Raw genomic sequence first — 25,938 nt, forward strand, 5'->3', positions numbered from 1 at the left:
AGCTAAAGAAAGTGAAGGTGATAGAAATAGTCGATTACAGAAACGACGCGAACAATTAGCGTCAAAAACACCTGAGCAATATGAGGCCAGGTTAAAAAAGCAACGTCAGCGATATACACAAATGACGGCGTCAGAATCGCCTGAAGAATATAAAGCCAGGTTAACAAAGCAACGTGAGCGATACACACAGATGATAGCGTCAGAAACGCCTGAAGAATATGAAGCCAGGTTAAAAAAACAACGGGAGCTATACACAGATGTGTGTTGCCTTTAATACTATCATGGGCTTCTACAATACATAAAATGCAGGGCAGCGCTGTGGATCACGCAGTCGTATACTTAGGTGCGAAACTGTTTGAAGAAGGTCAAGCCTACGTGGCTCTTAGTAGAGTAAGATCTTTGCAGGGACTACGTATAGAGGAGTTGGACTGCAATAAACTAACGGACAAGAAACCTTGCAATAATGAAGCACTAAATGAATTAAACAGAATGCGAAATAAAAACTAAAAACTAGAAAATAAAAATAGGTAAAAAAAACCTTTTTAAGTTAAACGGTTTTATGTTAAACATACATTGCAATGTTTAAGATAAATGTACTAAAAACCAAAAAATAATAAAATAGATACAGTCGTGGGAATTATAAACATATGCATAGACTAGACTAAAATCTAGACAAGAGTTTATCCTAAGAAGATCGGTAAAAATTCTTCAAAAAAATAGAGGAGAAGCAATTTAGGAGCGAGGGAATGTTAGAAATTAATTTTCTATCATGTCTTCATTAAAATATTTTGCAACATATTAGCTTTAGGGCCTATATTATATGTTTCCTTTCACTATTGGAAGGATTTGGAAAAGCAAAATTAAACAATTTGGAGGGATTAAAAATATAATTTTCACATTAAAGTTAATGTCAAGAAGGTCCTCCTTGAAATTTAATGATCAACTTTCATTTAACCGGAACACTATAAATCTGTTTGTAAAATACTAACTATAACAAAAGAAGACATAATAATGGGTGTTGTGCATTATAATTTTTTTTGCATATTTATTCTGTTTTCCTCTACTTATCAATAAGGAATATTTGTGTTTTTGTAATCAATTTTGATACTTCTGGGATTCAACGGGACTTATCACATTTTCATAACATGAATGCCGATGAGATAATGTAAAAATGACAAAAAATTACATTGGTAGTAACACAACTAAAGACTGCTATTTTCACGAAGTACAACAGCAAGAGTACTATCTGAATAAATTTAATTAGCAGGTATTCGACGGTCACAACAATTAGTTCGCATTGCAAACGACTTTCTGATGAGAGCTACCCTGATTCAATTTTACCTTGTTGCCAAAATGAGCAATAATTTTCAAATCACGTCGATGGTAGTATCACTGCCGAGAACCAACGATGTGTGTTGAGGAAATTAAAACAATCGAGTATGCTATATTCATTATTTTTTTCTTTACTTGCTACTATTTTAATATTTTACTTTAATTATTTCACCCAATATTTGTACACAAATAGTTTTTGAACGTCTTTTATTCCATTGACCGTAAGCCACAAATTCAACAACAAGTTTATGACGTCCTTCCATATTGGTGGGTAACGTAAAGACGGTATCAATATCGACCTGTTTATAATGGACGACGTGCTGGGAAAAAGCAAAAGCAGCGTAATAGGTTATACATTTTTAATTGCCACATTTAAGACTTACCCCATAAACATTTATACATTTCCGTTCATTCAGAGGTATATTCCTTGTCCAGACCTGATACCATACAGATGACGGGTCAAATTGAGATTTACAAAAATCTGTGACTGACATTGATATGGGTGTAACCTGCCATGCACCACGTTGGAATTTGTATAGTTCTCCACGTCCCTTTATAGAAGAAATAAAAAATAAATAAATTTTAAATTTACAGTGTTCTATTTCAACTACATACTTACCTCTATACGATCTGTTGATTCAACGCCTTCCCACCACGACGTGGTATTTCCAGAAACCCTTACTCGGCCTTCCGACAATTCCCAAATTATTTCACTCATATTGAACAAATCATGTATGCCGTTGTTTCCTGGTATATCCCAACAGTTGTCAATTACTTCGCTATTGTCGAATACAAATTCATAGCGGCCGGCCCAAACTGACCCGGCCCCAAAAAATATGACAATATATATTGAATACATTATCTTTTAGTGTTTTGGTGTTTAATTTAACTTTACTTTATATAGTACAATGAGAGGCGTTGATTGCTTTTAGATAATAATCGAAATCATTAAAAATGTTACAGTTGTTGACATTACATTGATATTGAATGTTTTTATAATATTCTTGCAGAGATTTTTTATAAAAGTTTATTAATTAAGAGGACAAATTCACAAATGGGTACACACACGAAGCACAGTGGATCCACTTGTATGGAGAATGTGGCCAAAAATATTTCCAGTGGAAATAGCACGCTAATGCGCTTGGTGCTGCTGCGAAGATTGTTTTAAGAAACCATGAGCGTAGCATTCTACCCCCTTTCCCCTCTAGAGGGGGTATAAACTATGACTTGTTTTATGCTTTTATACAAAATGTTAATAAAAAAGTAGTTATGATTATACAGCGGAATTTTATGCAACCCCTATTTTTGGTCCGATTCATGTCAAATGTTGTGACTGGACAAATTTTTGACTTTTGATTAAATTGAAATCGAAACATATGACATATGCAAAATTATGCAAAATGCATAAATTTTTGCATATGCAAAATGTATGCATTTTACATATTTTCTTATGCAACAAATATTTCAATAATAGGTACAACAATTTTTGTATGTACAATTTTTCTGCTTAAAATTCTTTTCAGACACGTCAATAAAATAGAGAAATGTATAAGCACAGCCTCAACCTTCAAAATACAGAAAATCGGGAGGTATTGTTCTATGGGAGCTATAGGAAGAATTGAACCTAAACAAATTTTAGGTGGAAAGTTGTTTACCCCCAAGGAAGACTTAATACCAAATTTCAGCCAGTTTGGTGGGATATTGAGGCCACAACCTTCAAAATACCAGAAATCCGGAGGTTGAGGCCACAACCTTCAAAATACCGAAAATCGGGAGGTACCGTACTATGGGGGCTATATGAAGACGTGGACCTATACCGACAAATTTCAGGTGGAAAGTTTTATACCCCCAAGGAAGACTTAATACCAAATTTCACCCATTTCGGAGGGATATTGCGGCCACAACCTTCTAAATACCAGAATTCTGGAGGTACCGTTCTATGGGAGCTATATGAAGACGTGGACCTATACCGACAAATTTCAGTTGGAAAGTTTTATACCCCCAAGGAAGACTTAATACCAAATTTCAGCCATTTCGGAGGGATATTGAGGCCACAACTTTCAAAATACCAGAAATCCGGAGGCTATATGAAGACGTGGAGCCATATCGAGAAATTTCGGGTGGAAAGTTTTTTACCCCCAAGGAAGACTTAATACCAAATTTCAGCCATTTCGGAGGGATATTGAGACCACAACCTTCAAAATACCAGAAATCCGGAGGTACCGTTCTATGGGGGCTATATAAAAACTTAAATCTATGCCGAGAAATTTCAGGTGGAAAGTTGTATACCCCCAACGAAGACTAAATACCAAATTCCAGTCATTTCGGTGGGATATTGAGGCTGCCACTTTCAAAATACCGAAAATCGGGAGGTACCGTACTATGTGGGCTATATAAAGACATGGACCTATACCGACAAATTTCTGGTGGAAAATTATATACACCCAAGGAAGACTGAATACCAAATTTCGGCCATTTCGAAGCGATATTGAGTCCACAACCTTCAAAATACCAGAAAATCGGAGATACCGTTCTAGGGGGGCTATATTAAGACGTGAACCCATACCGAGAAATTTCAGGTGGAAAGTTTTATAACCCTAACGAAGACTAAATTTAAAATGTCAGTTATGTATTTCGGTGGGATATTGAGGCTACAACTTTCAGACTACCGAAAATCGGGAGGTATTGTTCTATGGGGGCTATATGAAGACGTGGACCTATACAGACAAATTTCAGGTGGAAAGTTTTATTCTCCCAAGGAAGACTTAATACCAAATTTCTGACAAATTTCAGGTGGAATGTTTTATACTCCCAACGAAGACTAAATACAAAATTTCTGCCATTTCGGAGGGATATTGAGGCCACAACCCTCAAAATACCAGAAATCCGGAGGTGCCGTTCTATGGGGGCTATATAAAGACCTGGACCTATACTGACAAATTTCAGTTGGAAAGTTTTATACTCTTAACGCAGACTTTATACAAAATGTCAGCCGATTAAGTGTGATGTTGAGGCCACAACCTTCAACATATCGGAAAACGGGAGATACCGTTCTATAGGGGCTATATGAAGACGTGCACCCATGCGGACAAATTTCAGGTGTAAAGTGTCATACCCCTAACGAAGATTTAATACCACATCTCAGCCATTTCTGTGGGTTTTTAGACCAAAAATCCTTATATATATGTTTGCATATGGTTTTGCATATGCTCATTTTATGCGAATATGTAAAAATATGTCAAAATATGCACGATATGCAAAATATGAAAAATATGCAAACATTTCTGGGCCTAACTTGTTTTATTTTGTGATAAAACAAGTTTCTGTCTAATCAGATTTTCTCTACGACCATCCCAACCATATATGCATTTGCATAGGATTCCGCCGTCTAGTGATGAGGTTCTAATATGGACTCAATCGGTCCACTCCTTCGGGTACCTCCCACACAAAATTTCGGAAAAGTGCAGGACCTGCTATCGAATCGCTTTGATTTTTGCTGTAACAACTTGTGTTCACTGCCCCCCCATACAACGGTAAAATTTTCATCAGGGCAAGTTAATACTTCTTGAGAAATTAGCCTGAAAGGTGCAAAAAAAACCTCTATGACACCGTGTGTAGTGGTTGGAGCGCAAGATAACTCTCGCACGGATCAACCGATTTGGTCCAAAATGTGGTCTTCGTCATGTTGTGTCCAAACTTAGCTTCAGTTCGAAGATGGGCATTACCGGTCCACAACTTCCCGTACTTTCCCCCAATATTTAAAAAATGTCACTGAAATGGTATACACGATATATCTTGAAATCAATTTGGTCCAAACTTTTGATCTCCTAATATTTTGTCCAAATTTAGTTTAACTTCTAAAATGGTCCATATCGGTATGTTCCTTAGGATACCTCCCCCACAAAAGTTCAACATTTGTGTCTAAGTGCAGTTTAGGGTCTGTTCAAAGATCCTTTGGAAATGTATACTGATGCTGTTCGTTGTGGTCCCGTTTACAGCGACATTATGTTTTCCGAGGACAAGTCCATGCTTTCTGGCATACTGATCCAAAAGTTATACTACGACCCACTAAAATGACTAGTGGACGCTATTTCAATCGAAAAAATGCGACTCCCAAAATAAGATCAACTTCCATAATGGACTATGTCGGTCCATTCCTTCAAGTATCTCATCCGCAATATTTTGAACTTTAATCCTAATCCAAATTTTTGTCGGCAAGTTCAAATGTCCAAAGAGAGCCACAAATTCTGTACATATGTAGATGAAAGTTTCGATTCATATAGGCTGAGGGTATATCTCTGTCAGCAAAGCCGACTGAAATTTTTTTACTTGTTCAAATAAAAATTTAGAAAGCAGATTAAGATATGCTCTTTCAGATGAAGAAAAAATCTGCAAAAATAAATTTCGTTGTTTTTTTTTTTTGGAAAAAAATCGTGAAAAATGGCTTTTCAACTGGAAGTTATGGCTCTCGATGCACTCTAAAATGTTGGCTTACATCTTTGCTTATAATTTTTAATTGCTTATAATTTTTACCATATGCAGTCCTTATAATTTGTATTGCCCCTTCATTTTCTCACATTTTGAAAGCTTAAAGATTTTCTCGCGGTGAATATACCCGAGCAAAGAAAAATCGGCAAACCCGAAAAAATGTCTAATATCCCATTTAGATATGACTTCATTAGCCGGATTTAGCACATTATCAGGTTTTATTTGCTAAATCCAGCCAAAATCTACCAGATTTCCCATACAAAAATCCTCGTATTGGGTGGATTTGTTTTAAATCTGGCATAAATCCTCGTATACAACTCTGTTTTTGCAACATGTTGCTAGAAAATACAAAATGTTGCAAGCTGACACAAGAAACAGGGTAGATGCATCGGTGAATTGCTACACTAAAAATTAAAATGTAAGAATTTGTAAACAAGGCGGAAAAATTAAATTTGTTTTGATGTACAAAGTTGATTCTAATCAACCAAGGCTAATATTTACGATGTCTAAACGATAAAAGAATTCGTTTATTTACTTTATATGGGCAAACTGCGATAAAATAATTCTTTATTTGGTCTTTAGTTAGCATTACTAGCATAATGTGCTAATATTTTCAGTATTAAACAATAAATTTGTCATTTGACGTATGTTTGTTGAGACGAATTCAATATACAAAAAATTCTTTTGACGTTTCAAATTCGATCCGATGTGCTGATGCATCTACCTTAGTAATTGTGCTATGAACAAAAATCAGCTGACTGCCATTTAAATCCTCCAGTATATATATATATAAATGCAATGCGATTTGGACTGGATTTTTTAAATTCAGTCGAGGATTTATGACTAGTCTAAAGAGCTATTACTTCATATTTATGTTTCGTAGTTGAGTACTAATGGCTTTTTAAAGAATATGTTAGGAAAACCCAACAGAATAGCCCATATGGGCCAAATATAGGAAAAAGTTAATCATTTGTGCACATTTTATTTATTTTTAGTGGTGTAGGACTCGGATTCGTGAAAAAGACCGGTCGGAATCGAGCTAAACATACATCGACTCCGAAACCCTGCTTATAACAGCTTAAGCCGAGATTTTGTAGAATTTTTTCTAAATATTAAAATTAAAACGGTCATTCTGCTGCGCGCAACGGCAAGGCTAGTTACAAAAACATATTTGGAATGATGATTTTTTATACACTCAGCATTTATGGTAACGAGGGTATATGAAGAAAAGACAAAATTTTTTAGTTTTCCATAAAAAAAAAATTAAAAATTTTTTTTTAAGCTACATGAAAGATTTTTGGTAAATAGATTGGGAAAAAAATCCCATTCTTAAATCTGTTCGAGATACTAATTTTGGTTGTTGCGCGCAAAAGTTATGGCGGTTTCAATTCTGATAAAAAGAAAAAAATCTTTAAAAGACTCTAATCATTATATTGAGAAACTCTCCTTATTAGGGGCTCCCTACGTAATATATGATTTCTGAGGCCCCATAACATTAGTGGAAAAGTTTTAAGTTTTCGCGGAAATTGAGAAAGAGTTAAAAAAAATTGGTACTTTGCAACTTGTTTTAACAAAATTCAAGCTGTTTACGCATCCTAAAAATATTTAAAAAAATATGGAAGTAATCTAAACATCGCGGAGATTCAAATGAAACCAAAACTTTACAAATCTATTTAGCGGTTCGCATATTATAGCAAAAACAAAAAAGTATATTGAGCAACTTTAAAAAACGTTTGTAAGAAAAAAATATTTTTTCAAATTTATTTTGTGAGTTAGTTGAAGAAAATGTAGGAAAACTAGGTCGGAGTTATTCATCTATTTTAGGTAAAATTCACGCAAAAACGCACATTTATCATTGTTATCGCTTCCCGAATACACGTTAACATATTGAGGAAGATAGGGAAGACGTTCATATAAATTTTGGGTACATTTCAATGCGGAATAAATTTGAAAGAAAGCAGTATCGGGTAAAATACATTTTGAAATGCGTGTAAATCGCGAAATCCTCAAAATCACTTGATGCGCATGCGGTTTCCCGATACAACAAATTGTTTTCTTTTCATTTGTAAACATTTACCAAGGTTTTCTTTGGCGGCGGCGATGTAGCGTCGTCTGCAGTTTAGTGTGCATAAAACTGTATAACGCGTCTAATTTGCACAAAGTGCACACACTTTTTATGCGCATCCGATTTCATTATCAACCGTGAAAAAATACATGGATGTAAACCTATTTCAATAAAATCCATCAACAACCGTGGATGTAGCATCACCCAGTAGTTTTGGGATAAATCGGATACAGCTTCTATACCGTTAAACTTTGTAAACCTCTGTTTCCGCGAAAACGCGAGTGATGTGTCGGTTTTTTAACTAAAGAGAAAACGATCCATAGAAAACGCAAATTAATCAGCGATGTTTTCAAAAACATGTTTCCCAAAATTTTCACTTTTTGCAGTAGCCGTTTCCGCCGTTCTAGTAGATGGATTTTTACGATCTGTGATTTATATGATCCAGATCGTCGAAAAACTAAAATATCGCGGGGTACCAGCACACTCAAAACGATATTGTAAATACTGTACCCAAAAAATAGGTTTTTTAGAAAATATATCGCACTAAATTTTGGCCTTTGGCAGTAGATTACTCTGCTGTTGTGTGGGCTACATACTCAATATACATATCAGATTATGCGAAATCGCGAGTTCTTTAATCCTATAATTGGTTTTTCGAAATATATGAATGCGCGTCCCAGTTACATAAAAAATACAAAAAACACCTGAAATCCGGCTTCAAAATGTCAGCATCCATAAAAGGTGGATGCAGTGAAAATTTTGGAAAGTGATACATTAGAAGTGTAATCTTCATTTTGTATTCTCCTACTTTTACTTTGGACAGATGTCCGTCATTTGAATGGTTTAATCAGAAATCGAATAGCAATGTAAAAAACCTGTTTAGCTTCAACGTTTTTTACCTATGTTTTTTCCTTTACGCGGTCGTAACTACCACGTAAATTAATTTTTTTTGCTAAATTTTTGAGCTTTGTACAAAAACATCTAAATTAATCCAGCAATAGTCATAGTTACTGGTAAACTACAATAGTTCGCGTATTATAATAGTGCAAACCTTGGCTTCATGGAAACTAAAAAATTTTGTCTTTTCGTCATATACACTTTCATACGGGCAAAATGTGTTTCATCAAAATAATGGTTTTAGACCCCAAGTATGTTTAGACGAAATATGTTTCAGACAATTTGGAGTCAATTTAGTCATGTCCGCCCGTTTGTCTGGCTGGTGCGCACGATAACTCTCTAACTGATGAGCCGATTTGGTCCAAAATTTGGACTTCGTCCAAACTTAGCTTAACTTCGAGGAAGAGCCATATCGGTCCACTCCTTCAGATACCTCCCCCACAAAAGTTCGAAAATATTCGGAACATTTGTGCGCACGATAACTTTTGAAGGGAGTAATCGATTTGATCCATACTTTGCACATTGTGAAATTTCTACCAGCCTTAGAAGAGGTTCCAATATGGACAATATCGGTCCACTCATTCGGGTACCTCCCACACAAAATTTTGGAAATTTCCAGTTTAGTACCTGCTCTCGAATCGCTTCGATTTTTGTTGTTAGAACTTATATTCTCTGCTCCAATTACGACGATACAAGTTTTAGCAGGGTCTAGTCCTTTCTTCCTGAGAAAATAGCCCGAGAGTTTTAAAAACCCCCTATGGCACCATGTGAGTGGATGGAGCTCACGACAACTCTCGAACGGATTCGGTCTAAAATTTGGACATCGTTATATTTTTTCCGAACTTAGTTTAAGTCCGAAGATGAACCATATCTGTCCATTGCATTAGGTATCTCCCTCACAAAATATCGAAAATGTTCGGATAATTTGTGCGCACGACAACTTCTGAAGACTATCATACTTTGCACATCAAAATATTCTATGATACATAGATCAGGCTTGAATATGGACTCCTTCACAAAATTTCTGAAAAATTGCAATTTAGGGCCTGCTTTGGAATCGCCTATAGTTTTGTTGTAACAACTTGTATTCGATGCCCCATTGCGACGGTGCAGGTTTTTCAGGGGAAAGTTTATATTTTCTGAGAAAAAAAAAACTGTCGAACGAATCAGCCGTTTCGGTCCAAATTTTGGCTTCAAAACTTAGTTTATGTTTGAAGATGGACATTATCAGTGCGTTTCCAGTATGTTTTTCGTGGGCAAGTCCATGCTTCCTGACATCGTGGCACAAAACCTCTAACTTGACTCCCCATAGGATCCACTTCCAAAATGAACGCTCCGTTCCTTCCATTCTGTACATCCTCCGCAACACTTTTGAGCTTCAAACCAAATATATTTTTTGTCGGCAAGTTCATACTTCGAAAAAGGGCAACAAAATCTGCGTAGCCGGTACTAGATTCCATATTGTCAATAGATGACAGTTTCAATTCTCACAGGCTGAGGGTATGTTTCTGTCGGTAAAGCCAACTGATACTTTTTTACTTGTTTTGAAAGGATATAGGTATAATTTTGAAATTTGGGAATAAAGGTTGGGAAGTGATGCTGAAATAAGGAAATGGTTTTGGAAATTCGTTCTTATGTGTACGAAACCTAAAATTTGGAATTAAGATTAAGGTTATAGTGTAAGATTGAGATATTGAGGTAGTTTTTGAAATTTGTACTTATGTGTACGAAAAGTACTAAATTTGGTACAATATGGATTTGGGGGAAACCATGCTGGAAACCTGAAATTTGAATTTAAGATTACTGTTGGAGTGTAGGATTGAGATATATATGAAGTTTAAAATTTTCTGAAAATGAATTGGAATCATCTGAAAATGAATTGGAAATCGGTTCAGAAGTTTTGGAGATATAACGTATTTAAAAAATGGGCGTACTAAAAGTGTTTTAAAATAAGGAGGGCATGGGGGAGGTACCCCGTCCCCTCCGATTCAAAAATATTCAATTCAAAAAAATATATAGTCTATTTTCACCACGAGTGTTCACGGTGGGCCATCGCTGTACATTCTCGGAAATTTTAAAGAAAATGGGCTCAGTACTTTCAGAGATATGACATACTTAACAAAGTGGGCATGGTCGGGTCTTTAAGCCCTAAATAAGTACCTAGGGTAGGAGATTCGACCACCGTAAATTTTGTTTTCTAAGTCATCCGTTAGTAAGTTTTGTTGCAAAGACAGAGTTTTAATAAAATAGGGCAAAGGGGAGGTACCCCGCCCCCTCAGAAATTCAACAAAATATATAGCCTATTTTCACCAGGGGTCAGTCATCAATATCCATTCTCTGAAATTTTCATGAAAATCGGTTTAGTAGTTTTGGATATATAAGATATTTAAAAAGTGGGCGTGGTCTGGTTCCAAATGAGTACATAGGGTCGGAGACACACACCATTGTCCCCAAATTATTTTTCTCTCCGATACGTTTTTCAGTTTGGTTGAAATATAGTTTTCAAAGAAATAGGGCATGGGGGAGGAACCCCGCCCACTCCGAAATGCAAAAAAATATATATAGCCTATTTTCACCACCGGTGTTCCCTGTACATTCTCTGAAATTTTTAAGAAAATCGGTTCAGCCGTTTTTGAGTCTAAACGGGACATACAAACACACAAACATACTAACATACACACATTGTCTTTTATATATAAGATCCCAGCCAGCAATTTTTGAAAATTTTAATCAAATTCGAGTCTTTTTTGATCCGAGTGCACGATTAAAAAGCTGGAATATGAGCTCATTTTCTGATCATAAATGACTCCTTTGTCGATAGGAAAACATAACCTCAGGCGACTCGTCTAAGAAAATCACAAATGAGTCTTCCTCTGCATTAGTTTCGAGTAATTTTTGCCCATTTTCTGATAGTATATAACGTCTTTTTCGAGTCGTATTTCAATCATTTATTGGTGATTTGTTGATTACTTTGGGACTCTTTTTCGAGTCTTTTTTTGGGTCATGTTTATAATCGTTTATGTGGTCTTTAGGGAGTCATTTATTAGACGAAATAAATTAAAAGAAATTTCTCTTTATTTTTTTTTTGTTTCTTTCGTTTGTTTTGTTGTCTTTTCTGCTTTGTTATGTCATTTAATTATTCTTTATGTTGCGCTGTGAGTATACTGCTTCTTCATTTACTTGGCAAAACCTGAACATGTGTTGTGATTGTCTATGAACTTAATATTATACGTCACATTTATATCAAAGTTTTGTAGAAAGTGTATATGAGAATTATTTACAACCAAACAAAAATAAAACAAAACAATCAGTTTTTAATCACCTAACTGTTCAAAATATGATCAGAATATACATAATTATAATCACTTTTCAAACACCTGCATGACCCTTTTTTGATGAAGCATTTTTCAATCTTCCAGATGATTAATATGTGACAATAAATAAAAAAATGGTCACATTTTAAACACATCAATGATTTATTTGTGATTGCTACACATTTGTTGTTGTATTATAAATTGAACTTTTTTTAATCATTACAGGGAGTCACTTTCGAGTCCCTTTCTAATCATACAAGCGACTTAATCAGTTTTTGATCACCAAAAGGACTCTGAAAAGACTCCGTAATGTGATTTTTGAAAAAAAAACAATCTTCTAAATGCTAGCTGGGAAGCTATTAACTCATTTTCCACACAGTTGCAGTTGACCAATGGAACTAAAACTTTGCTCACTTTTCAGATTTGGATGATAATACATGAATATGAAACCAAAACCAATATGGGTCCATTTAATCCTATAGCCCCAATATAGCGGTACCACCCGATTTCAAGTATTTTGAGTATTTGATCTTAATATTTAGCCCGATTTGGCTGTAACTTGGCAATTGTGTTTCCAAACGGTACAAAAACTTCCCACCGAAAATTGTGAACAAGATCCAGGTTTTGGTATAGCCCCCATATAGCTTTTATCTACATATTTTTAGCATTTATCTACATATTCCGCCTAAATTGATTGTAATTTGGATATGGGTTTCCGTTGAAGGTGGAAGTTTTTCGGGAGTTCGGTGGAGGTTGTTCGGAGGTTCCGAAGATTATGTTCGGAAGTGCGGAGGTGGTTGTTCGGAGTTTCGAAAATTCGGAGGAGGTTGTCCGGAGGTCGGAGGAGATTTTTGAAAGTTCGGTGGGGTTGTTTGTAAGGATGGTGCTAAGGAGGTGGAAGTTAGGAACTTCGAAAGTTCGTAAGAGTTGTTCGTAGGGATGGTGTTATGAAGGGGGAAGTTAGGAACTTCCACCCCCACTTTTCAGATTTGGATGACAATACATGAATATGAAACCAAAACCAATATGGGTCAATTTTTTCCTATGGCCCCATATAGCGGCACCACCCGATTTCAGGTATTTTGAGGATTTTAACTTCAATTTTAGTCCGAATTAGTTGTAATTTGGCATTTGGGGTTCCCAATGGTACAGACACATCCCCACCAAATATTGTGGACATAGGGTACAGGTTTTGGTATAGCCCTCATATAACGGTACCACCTAATTTGAAGTATTTTGAAGTTTTTATCTACATGTTCGGCCTAACACGGACCAAAATTTGTATACAGTTTCACGCACAAACACAAACTTTTTTATGAAAACAAAAGATTTATTGGTATAGCTATACATTTATTTATTCAAACAATATACATGCATATCAATGCATTAATTTCTCCACCTCGACCCCCGCAGGGGATAACAATATTGACGCGATGCGGGGGCTTGACGCCACAATATTCCCATTCAATTTACTGGAGTGTTAAACTGGGGGGCTATGAATGACCAAAGGTTATCCACTTTTCTCTGTCGTGAACCAACATAATGCACTGAAACCCCACAGTATATCTCTGGAATGAGCGACACATATTAGATAGTGATCTCCTACCAAAATAATTTGAGATCCCCTTACACCGGGGTGTTAAGCGACGCATCGGTGCCCATCGGTGTTTCAGGTTTGCAGTCAAGGTACCGACTGTATTATAACGGAGCCTTGTTGATACCTGGGCGTCTCAACGAGTAGCAGGCTTAGTTGTCAAGCCCTAGAGATGGTAGTGGAGGGTTGTGCCATGATCGTCCTCAGTCCCCCCAGTCACAAATCTCTTTTATGGATAAAACAAATAATAATATTACAACAAAACGAAATCCTCCTGATAAATAAAGACCACAGCTACGGCCACGGTTAATGCCGCACCTAGTGCAATTAACACAAACTTGTGCGGGGACGACTGCTCCACACCGACTTTGGACAAGATTAGCGGCTCCATAAATACGCAGAACAAGGAATTGCTCAACCTCTTGAGGGAAAGTGCGTCCCTAGATCTGAATCGGGAGAATTTTCCCGCGAGCAACTATGAGGATATCCCCATCTCGGATGACGAAATGGACACCACGGTCATGCTGCCTCAGACGAAGAAGCAGGTGTCCACCTCGGTTGCTCCGGGGAGTACTAAACCAGATGATCAGGGAGTAACTCCCTCAAGGGATAGAATATCGGTCGGTACCGACAGACCGGTTCTTCCTAGGCAGGACGTCTTGGTGGTTGAGGATATCGGTGGCTGGATAACGGCTACAAATGAGCAGTGTAGATTAATCTCCATTAGAGGTATCCCATGCGGAATTCCGGGAAATAACGTTAAAGCTTCGCTTTTTTAAGGGCTTATTGAGAGGAAATACCCTCACCTTGAGAAGCTTCCGTTGCCTTCTGCGACGTGACATGGAGGTGGTCGACAGTCCAAAAACTGCGTTTAGTTCTCCGCAGCCAGCAAAGTCCGGAAAATCGGTTGTCTCGGGTTGTCCGGATCCCTTGCAGACATCAAAAATGCAAGCGGCAGGGAAGGACACCTCGACTTCATCGGCCCCACAGACTTCATGGTCCCCGAAGTTGGAGATGCCTAAGGGAAATTCGCGGGTGGCTAACAACAAATCTGGCCCCTCGGGGGAAATTAATGCTAGTCCGAAGGGGAATGGTGATGGTGCTGCTAGAGGTTGGGTGGCTGGCAAGAGTGATCAACCTGAAAAATAGCTAGTGGTCAGAAGACAACCTCTTCACAACAAATGTGCGTGAAGAGAGTGTGGTCTTCTGAGGATCCACAGCCAGGTGGCAAGAAATTGGTGGAGCGCCAGTCGAACAGTCAGCCGCAGTCGTTTGCGAAGGTGGTCGCTCACTAGCCGATTAAGGGAGCTCAACCAGGTGGCCTACAAAAGCATCCCTCGTCAAAACCTGTTGGAGAGAAGCCACACATACCCGCGAGGATGACGGAACGGATGACCCTCCTCAGAAGACAACGTGGGTGCCACCTGCTGATTTGGATGTGGCACAGGTATTAAAACTAATTCGGAAGCAGAATAGGCCCTTCCGACAGACAGACGGCTGGAAATTACTGAACTTCCCAGAAGGAGGAGGTACTGTGATAAAGTTCACTGTTTACAGTTCGAGTGCTGACATGAAGTTAAGGCGTGCAAAGGAGAGCTGAACTTCGGGTTGGGTTGGCTTCGGTTCCTCTTCCCGCAGTCTCAGTAAGGAGTGTAGTCAGCAGGGCTTCTGCGTGGGGAAAATCAACCTGCTCCACTGCGAAGCGGTGGCTGCCAAACACCTTCTCTCCCTTACAAAATCAGAGATTGACATCGATTTGGTTCAGGAACCCTAATTATATAAAAAAGGGCTTCTGGACTAAACGATGGGCGATACTCCATATTCTACGTTTTAAATGGGGAGAAGGTAAGAACTTGTATTATAGCGAAGAAATTTTTAAATTTTATTGAACCCTACCCGAGGGTGTTTGTTAGTTCTCCTACCGGGCGCGTCCCCACCGGCGGATAGGGGGAGGCGGATGACCGTACTAATTTGTTCTAGATCTAGGGAATTCATTTGTGACTAAACCTGTTCCGGATCAGATTAGTACGATCACCTGCCTCAGGGAAATTTATTTTCCCCGCGGACAAAACAAACAAAAAAAAAAAAAAAAAAAAACAAAAAGCGATAGAGAGCAAACAGTTAAATTTGGCAATGCTATATCCAATAAAATATATGTTACATCTGGGGTTCCGCAGGGGAGCCATCTTGGACCGGTATTATTTACACTATTTATTAATGATCTGCCAAATGTTTTACAAAACTCCAATATTCTCATGTTTGCCGATGATGTCAAAATATTCCAATCATTCACTGACCCATCGAATCAACATCTTCTACAATCCGATTTAGACCGTTTCTGTCATTGGTGCAATATAAACATGTTGGAGCTAAATGTCCTTAAATGTAAGCACATGCCATTTTTTAGACTAAAGAAGATTGATACCTTTTATTATCTTAATGATCAGATTGTTGAAAATGTTGTATTCATTAACGATTTGGGAATATTCTTAGACAACCGTTTAAATTTCAAGGAACATATTTCTGCGATTACAAATAAGTCCTACAGAAATCTGGGATTTATCAAAATATGGAGTAGAGAATTTTCAGACCCGTTGGTAACGAAACAACTGTATATATCATTTGTTCGTTCTACATTAGAGTATGGGTCAATTATCTGGGATCCAACTTATTTAATCCATATAAAAGCAATAGAATCTGTTCGAAAGCAATTTCTTTTGTTTTGTCTTAGGGGTCGCGGTTGGACAATACATACACTACCATCGTACAAATACAGGTTAAACCAAATAAAACTCCCCACTTTGAAAAGTCGAAGAACTATGTATGTTGAATGTGATCTTCATACTAAACATTATGCAAGGAAAACTATTTTCTGATTTTATCCTAAAAAAAACTTTGCTTTAACGTACCATTCAGACAAACACGTAACTATCAGTTATTATATGTAGATTACTATCGGTCAAACTATGAAAATAATGATCCCTTACGCCGCCTGCTTTTGGAATTTAATAAATTTTGTAGTATAATAGATGTGGGTGACGTAGGGGATGGAAGATACCAAGCAACGGTCCTGACCGGTTTTAACATGGCAAAGCCCAGGATTTATCTTGGTCCCTCTTTCATCTCAAGTGGACACTGACCACACTGTGGTGTCACCTGGGGAACTGCCTTTAACACCCGTTAAAGGTAGTGATCTAACATGTGCCGCGCGTTCTCCCATAAGAACGTTAAAAACTTAGGTTTGGGCGTCGGGTTAGTAACCCTCCCCTAGAAAAAACAGCATACTATGAAAAAACGAAAGAAATGAAAAACAACCCCCTCTAAAGTTGACGAACCCCGCCAACGTTTTAAGGACCATGATCTGCGAATCTGCACCTGGAATGTTCGCACTCTTTATAGAGAAGGTGCAGTCTTCGCATTGGCAGACGTACTTGAAAAGTACAAGGTCGATATTACCGCCATACAGGAAATACGATGGATTGGGAAAGGCGTCACAACAACACCTAAAGGTGACGCACTGTATTATAGCTGCCATGACGTAAAGCATGAGTTTGGTTGCGGATTTGTAGTTAGTCGGAGACTAAAACATCTGGTATCCAGCTTCACTCCAGTGAATGAAAGACTTGCTGCAATTCGAATAAAAGCTAAATTCTTCAACATCAGCTTTATTTGCGCTCATGTTCCCACTGAAGAAAAGGACGAACAGACCAAAGATATATTTTACGAGCGCTTAGAAGAAACATATGACAGTTGCCCTGCCCATGACATTAAAATCATTCTAGGCGATTTTAATGCCAAAATTGGAAAGGAGAATATCTTTGGCCCAACAGTCGGGAAATTCAGCCTCCACAGTGAAACATCTGACAATGGTATGAGGCTGATAGACTTTGCAGCTGCAAAAAACATGGTAGTTAGCAGTACCAGATTTAATCATCTCGATATTCATAAGGGCACCTGGCTGTCTCCAGATCAGAAAACAAGAAATCAAATTGATCATGTTGTGATAGATGGAAGACATTCATCGAGCGTGTTGGATGTACGATCGTTCCGAGGCGCAAACATTGATTCGGACCACTACCTTGTTGCAGCAAAGGTACGCACCCGCTTAAACGTAGCAAACAAAGTACGAACAGACACAACACGAAAGTTAGACATCGATAAGCTGCAATCACAACAGGTAGCCACAGCATATTCCACTCAACTAGCCCAATTGCTTAATCAAAGCACTCCTCATCCCGATAACATATCAGCGCAATGGCAGAGCATTGCCCACTCCATGCAAACAGCCGCAAAATCCATACTTGGATACCAGAGGCCTCCACCAAGGAATCCATGGTATGATCAGGAGTGTCGTGCTGCCACCGAAGAGAAAAATGCGGCATATAGGGCAACTTTACAATCCGTAGCAACGCGTAGCGCACGAGAGAGATACAGGGAGAAAAGGAGAGAGGAGAAACGTCTTTTCCGCAGGAAAAAGAGAGAGATGGAAAAGCGGGAGGGTGAAAAAATCGAGATGTACAGGAGCCAGAATGAAGTCCGAAAATTCTACCAAAGAGTCAAGCATCAAACTGATGGCTTTGGTACAGGCACATCCTCCTGTAGAGACCAGCAAGGTAATTTGGTAAGTGATACAGATAGTGTACTCAGGATATGGAAAGAACATTTTTCAAAACTGTTGGTATCCAATAGCAGCGAAGACGACGAAGATACCACAGTCCCAATCCCAGAAGATGGTATTGAATGTATACCGCCCAGCCAAGATGAGGTAAAGACAGCAATAAATCGGCTGAAGAATAATAAGGCAGCAGGAGCCGATGGCTTACCAGCCGAGCTGTTCAAAACCGGAGGCGACACGCTGATAAGGTGTATTCATCAGCTAGTTAGCACCATATGGCAGGAAGAACGAGTACCCGACGATTGGAACCTGAGTATCCTGTGCCCCGTCCACAAGAAGGGAGATAAGACTGTATACTCTAACTATAGGGGCATAAGTCTACTCCCTATTGCCTACAAGATCGTGTCAGGGATATTGTGCGAACCACTAAAGCCTATGGTCAACGAGCAAAATGACTTAACTGACACGAGGTCCTCAGTTAAAATAGGAAAGAACCTCTCCGAAGAGTTTGGTACCAAAAGAGGTTTCAGACAAGGAGACAGCCTTTCGTGTGATCTCTTTAACATCCTGCTGGAAAAGGTTATACGAGAGGCAAACGTCAAAAGAAGTGGCACAATCTACACCAATAGTCACATGTTACTTGCTTATGCTGATGATATAGACATCATAGGCCGATCAGTAAAAGAAGTAACTGATACCTTTATGAATGTCGAAGGAGAATCTGCTAAAGTGGGTCTGGCGGTAAACGGTGAGAAGACCAAGTTGATGGTGTCGACGCGCAATGCGTCCATTGAGCTCGGACCGACTGTGGAAGTTGGTTCCTATAATATTGAGGTAGTAAAAGACTTCGTCTACCTCGGCACCTCCGTAAACACAACAAACGACATCAGTTGTGAAATAAAAAGAAGAATTATATTGGCCAACAGATGCTACTTTGGTTTAAGTAAGCAGTTCAAAAACAAAGCCACATCTCGTCAAACAAAAATAACGCTCTACAAAACACTGATACAACCCGTGCTGATGTATGGCTCCGAAGCCTGGGTACTTGCGCAAGCAGACATGGCAGTGCTTGGTGTGTTTGAGAGAAAAATTCTTCGAAAGATCTACGGACCAATCTGCGTTGACGGTGAATATCGACGTCGCATGAACCGCGAGCTGTATGTGCTGTACAACGACATCAATATTGTTAAACGTATCGAGATGCAGCAATTGAGTTGGCTAGGCCATATCATAAGAATGAGCGATGATGACCCCGCTAAAAAGGTGTATAAACACGGACCGCTTGGCGGTGCACGCAGAATTGGCAGGCCAAGGAATAGATGGCGCAAACAAGTGGATGATGAGATGAAAAGGCGCGGTATTCCAGAAAGCGAAGCAACAAATAGAGAGAATTGGAGATCTTTTCTTAGTTCGGCCTATAGAACAAATGTTCTGTAATGGGCCAGCTAAGTAAGTAAGTAAGTAAGTATAATAGATGTTTGTGAATCACGAGAATCAGTAAAAAGAAAAATTATAATATCCCTTAATGAATAGTTTCTGTTTTTCTCTATTTTTACTTTTTGTAAATTTGATATTTTGTATATATGCATGTACTTAGTATGTATTATAGTCTGTAAGGATTGTATTAATCTATCAAATGCGGAAAATCGGCCGAAAATATATATGGGAGCTATATTCAAATCTGAACCGATTTCGATAAAATTCGGCACATTTATGTCTAGACCAAATTCCAATTCCGTTACACATTTCAAATTTCAGCGAAATTGGACATATATAGCGTGCTTGGTGTATAAAATACAGGAAATCGGCGAAAATATATATGGGAGCTATAATCAAATATGAACCGATATCTATATAATTCAGCACGTTTATTTCTAGAACAAATTCCGTCAGACCCTCCAAATTACAGCGAAATTGGACATATATAGCGTGTTTGGTGCATAAAATAAGGAAATCGGCCGAAAATATATGTGTATGGGAGCTATATCCAAATCTAAATCAATCTCAATATAGTCTGGCACATTTATTTTTAGAACAAATTCCATGAGAAATTCAAAATTTCAGCGTAATTGGACACATATAGCGTGTTTTGTGCATAAAATAAGGAAGTCGGCCGAAAATATAAGTGTATGGGAGCTATATCCAAATCTGAACCGAATTTAATATAAATTGGCACGTTTATTTCCAGACCAAGTTCCGTCATACATTCCAAATTTCATCGAAATTGGACATACATAGCATGTTTGGTACATAAAATAAGGAAATCGGCCGAAAAAATATATATGTATGTGGGAGCTATATCCAAATCTGAACCGATTTGAATATAATTTTGTAAATTTATTGCTACATCAAACTCCGTCACGCATACAAAATTTGGAGATTGTATCTGTAACAGTTCTAAAGATATTTGCATACAGAATCTAAATTTTTTGGAGGTACCTCCGGTTTTGATGCTATATCTCCAGATCAACGCGAAATTTCAAAAAATGATATAGCCTATTTTCATTCCAGGCCATGTAGCAATGTACCCTAAACATTTCAGTAAGATCAGTTCAGCGGTTTTCGAGTCTATAAGGCACAAACAAACAAACAGACAAACAAATATCAATTTTATATATATAGATAGATATCTGTGTACAACATCTATATCAAAGCTTCGAAGAGAATATTTTACCTTTTGAAGACTACGGCTTGAATTCGCCTTTTGGATCACCTTATTAAATTCGCATTGCTTAGACCTATGTGACAGTTTTTTTACAATTTAGGGATTTCGGTTCTCAGGGGATAAAGAAAACAAGGTGCCTCTGTTGATGTGTAGGGGTGCTATAAAACCAATTTTTTGTTTGTTTGGAAATTCGAACGAACAGTACTCAAATGAAATTAAATATCAATAAAGATAGGTATTATTACAACAAAATTTCTTGCGCTCACTATTTCTATATTAAATATTCATTTTTTATTCCCTTTCCGCATACGTAGCGGGCACTTGGCTAATATATGTATATATGGCCCGTCGTAATGAATTTTAATGAATTTTAAATTTATCAACAGATTTTGTCTGTAACCTTTCTTTTCTTTACGAATTTATTAATGTCCATGTCCCCTGTCTATATCCTAAAGCGATCTAATTATAAAAGTAAAAAAATGGTTAAGTCGTATTCTTCCGTTTATTGAGACTTACATATATGTTTTAGTTTTTCATGGCTGATGTACCACTGAACCTCACCATTTAAGGAAATTTGTAAATATATCGGTTGCACGCCTTTGTCTCCAGGTTCAGGTAGTTTTGGAAGAATAATGTATTGAAAAGAGTGGCCGTGGTCATCAGTTTTCAAGATATAACATATTTAAAAAAGTGGGCGTGGTCCTGTATTTTGGCTCCAAATATGTACCTAGGGTACACACAACCCCATTGCCTCCCAAAATTTATGCTGAAACCGATATAAAATTGAAAAAAGTTGGCGTGGTTAAAATTTTTTTCATAAAAACTTGAGTTAGCTTATGACGGCATTTGATTTGTATTCATAAAGATATTGAATTTTTTGATATGGCAAAGAGAAATACCCCGCCCCTTCGAAATTCAAGAAAATATGCACCCTATTTTCACCTGGAGCCGTCTCTTTACATTCCCTGAAAATTTCAGGAAAATCGGTTCAGTAGTTTTGTAGATGTAACATATTTTTAAAAATGGGCGTGGTCAAGCCTTTGGGTCTTAAAAAAGTAAGGTCGTCTCGCAATTTCCAAACCGATACATTCGTAATTATTGTAAATATAGAATTATAGAAAAAATAGGTTATCGGGGAAGTCTCCGCTCCTTCCGAAATTCAACAAAATATGTAGATTATTTTCACCGGACTATCCATGTACATTTCCTGACAATTTCATGAAAATCGGTTCAGTAGTTTTGTAGGTGTATAAACACGGACCGCTTGGCGGTGCACGCAGAATTGGCAGGCCAAGGAATAGATGACGCAAACAAGTGGATGATGAGATGAAAAGGCGCGGTATTCCAGAAAGCGAAGCAACAAATAGAGAGAATTGGAGATCTTTTCTTAGTTCGGCCTATAGAACCAATGTTCTGTAATGGGCCAGCTAAGTAAGTAAGTAAGTTTTTGTAGAAAAGATTAAAATTAAAAATTTAAAAAAGTGGGTGTAAAAGCTGGCTTGGTCAAATTTTCTTTGCATAAAAACCTAAGTTGGATAATGACGAACATTTCAAAAAAAAAAAAAAAATAATAATAATAATAATAATTATCCAAATCGGTTCAGCCGTTCTCAACTGATGCCATTACCAACGAAAGACATTTGATTTTTATTTATATAGATATAGCAGTTTTAAACAAGTAAAAAAGCATTAAGTTCGGCCGGGCCGAACTTTTCATACCCTCCACCATAAAATATTCATTCCTGTCCACAACTTTAAGTGAGTACGTTAAAATGTCAGATAATGTACATAAAATGCTTCATTCGGGAGGCCCTTTTTTATGGTGAAATTGGGAGGTACTGTTATATAGGGGTTATAATAAAACATGGGCCTATGTTGACAGTTTTTGATGGGAGCCTTTAATGTCAAATAACTCCTAATTAGGTTAAAAAATTTAGCTAGAATCCTCAAAATATCGAAAATCGGTACATAACGTGGGAACTTCAAATGTCATTAACAGCTAGTTCGGAGGTATCTGGGCTATACGAAAATATGAACTTAAATGAACAATTTTTGTAGCAAAATTTTTGTTGACTTTTAAATTTCAAAGTACAGAAAGTTCGTCCAAAAAATAAAGCTAAGGTACGGAAAATCGGGAGGTTTGTTTTGGGGCTATACAAAAACATGGACCTACGTTCGGTTAAACATTTTAAGTAAAATCCTCAAAGTACCGAAAATCGGGAAGTATCGTTATATTGGGGCTATGTTGAAAATTGTTGATGCAGATGTGTGGTGACCACTACAACCTTCAAATGTCAAATTACAGTTAGTTCTGTTAAAAATTGTAGCTAAAATTGCCAAATTACTGAAAATTGGGAGGTACCGTTACATGGGAGCTATATCCGAACATGGACCTATGTTGACAATTTTTGATGGAGAGGTGTTGCGACCACTAAGAACTTCAAATGTCAAATTACTGCTAGTTCGGTTTAATATCATCAAATTACTGAAAATCGGGAGGTACCGTTATATGGGGGCTTTCTTGACAATTTTTGGTGGAGAGGTGTGGTGACCACTAAGAATTTCAAATGTCAAATGTTCAAATTACAGATAATTCGGTTAAAACTTGTTGGTAAAATTCTCAAAATACCTGAAATCGGGCGGTAACGTTATATGGGGGCTATTCCAAAACATGGACCTATGTCCACTAGTTATATAAGTTTATTGACATTTAAGAACCCTAAATGTCAATTGATAGCTAAATCGGTCTGAAAATGTAGATAAAAACGACAAAATGCCGTAAATCGGGGGTACCGTTATATGGGGGCTATACCAAAACGTGGACCTAGGTCCACAACTTTTGTTATATAAGTTTAGTTACACTTAAGAACCCTAAATGTCAAATTATAGCTATATCGGTCTGAAAATGTAGCTAAAAACGTCAAAATACCGTAAATCGGGGGGTACCGTTATATGGGGGCTATACCAAAACGTGGACCTATGTCCACAAGTTTTGTCACATAAGTTTATTGACACTTAAGAACCCTAAATGTCAAATTATAGCTAAATCGGTCTGAAAATGTAGCTACAAACGTCAAAATACCGCAAATCGGGAGGTACCGTTATATGGGGGCTATACCAAAACGTGGACCTACGTCCACAAGTTCTGCTAAATAAGTTTAATGACACTTAACAACCCTAAATGTCAAAATATAGCTAAGTCGGTCTGAAAATGTAGCTAAAACCGTCAAAATACCGTAAATCGGGGGGTACCGTTATATGGGGGCTATACCAAAACGTGGACCTATGTCCACAACTTTAGTTATATAAGTTTACTGACATTTAAGAACCTTAAATGTCAAATTATGGCTACATCGGTCTGAAAATGTAGCTAAAAACGTCAAAATACCGCAAATCGGGGGGTATCGTTATATGGGGACTATACCAAAACGTGGACCTATGTCCACAACTTTAATTATATAAGTTTATTGACATTTAAGAACCTTAAATGTCAAATTATAGCTACATCGGTCTGATAATGTAGCTAAAAACGTCAAAATACTGTATATGGGGGGTATCGTTATTTGGGGGCTATACCAATACGTGGACCTATGTCCACAACTTCTAATATATAAGTTTATTGACATTTAAGAACCCTAAATGTCAAATTATAGCTACGTCGGTCTGAAAATGTAGCTAAAAACGTCAAAATACCGCAAATCGGGGGGTACCGTTATATGGGGGCTATACCAAAACGTCGACCTATGTCCACAAGTTTTGTTATATATGTTTATTGACACTTAAGAACCCTAAATGTCAAATTATAGCCAAATCGGTCTGAAAATGTAGCTAAAAACGTCAAAATACCGTAAATCGGGGGTACCGTTATATGGGGGCCATACCAAAACGTGGACCGATATAGCCCATCATCGAACTTGACCTGCCTGCAAACAAAAGACGCATTTTCCCAAAATTTCAGCGTCCTATCTCCATTTTTGTGGATGCTAGAGTGATTACCACAGTCGGACGGACGGACGTGCTCAGATCGACTTAGAATTTTACCCTGATCAAGAATATATATACTTTATAGGCTCGCAAATGAGTATTTCAATGCGTTACAAACGGAAAAACAAACTTAATATACCCTCCATACTATGGTGGAGGGTATAAAAATGGGGTATAAGGGAAGGGTCCCGTTCCTTCCGAAATTCAACAAAATATTCACCGGGCTATTCAATGGAGTTGACTGTTGAAATCGAGTGGATTTCATAACTGTAAACTTACTGTACGACTTCTTCTGCTGCCCTTAACGCTTTATCATGCGATTTGCTGAATGTTAATATGACATCTAGGAATTGAAAAGAATAAGCATGTATAAGTAAACAAAATGTCCTATTATGTACAACTGTAAAAACATTGGAAAAATCTCGCAATCGATGTTCGCCAAATAATCCTTCAACATTGTAACTCATTATTATGTGGTATCCAAATATCAGATGTATGTTGCGTTCAGACTTATATTTCCTTTACCGACCCACCGCAGAAAATTGTGAAAATTTTACTACAGATAGTGCTGCAAAAATTTCCTTGTTTACTTGAAAAAATTTTTCGATTTAAAAGAACATTTTGTTCGCGAAGTTGAAATTTGCTCATGTCCATAGAAGAAAGTCGTAAATCCCCGGCCAATTTGCGGCTAATTAGAAAACTTACGATTTAAAGGACATTTTTGAATTTTTTTCTGCGAAGGGTCGGTAAAAGGAATTTGTTCTATAATTTCCTTTGCTCATACTTGTTTTTAGTAAAATTATATACCTCAAGTTTAATCACTCGATAAATTCACGATATTTTTGATTTTTCACAAAAACACTTTTTTCACTAATTGCCAAAATTATTTTACACCAAACAGTTAAGAAAAATAAGAAGATGCTTCGTTGGGCTATCAGCTGTCAATATAAACAATGCTTCTTCTTATTAAGGTAAAAGTATCAA

At 37.5% G+C, this 25,938-nt stretch overlaps 2 protein-coding genes across 3 annotated transcripts in view; both read right to left on the reverse strand.

Moving 5' to 3' along the window:
- Fatp3 (Fatty acid transport protein 3) overlaps window positions 1–25,938 on the reverse strand; it is a 203,467-nt gene that overhangs the window by 135,625 nt on the left and 41,904 nt on the right. The window lies entirely within an intron of this gene.
- Window positions 1,447–25,879, reverse strand: LOC141387500 (uncharacterized). Of its 2 annotated transcripts, none has more exons than XM_073957351.1 (4): window positions 25,762–25,879; window positions 1,952–2,148; window positions 1,716–1,883; window positions 1,447–1,652 (listed from the first exon to the last, which is right to left on the reverse strand). In XM_073957351.1, exons 2-4 carry the CDS (start codon window positions 2,048–2,050, stop codon window positions 1,479–1,481), a joined length of 441 nt encoding a protein of 146 aa, XP_073813452.1. In that variant the 5' UTR covers window positions 2,051–2,148; window positions 25,762–25,879; the 3' UTR covers window positions 1,447–1,478. The 2 variants fall into 2 exon arrangements, with proteins under 2 accessions (XP_073813452.1, XP_073813453.1); XM_073957352.1 differs by having other exon boundaries at window positions 25,739–25,816.

The sequence above is a fragment of the Musca autumnalis genome, unplaced genomic scaffold (genome assembly GCF_047663935.1).
Source record: "Musca autumnalis isolate F117 unplaced genomic scaffold, ASM4766393v1 scaffold_5, whole genome shotgun sequence".
Lineage (NCBI taxonomy): Eukaryota > Metazoa > Arthropoda > Insecta > Diptera > Muscidae > Musca > Musca autumnalis.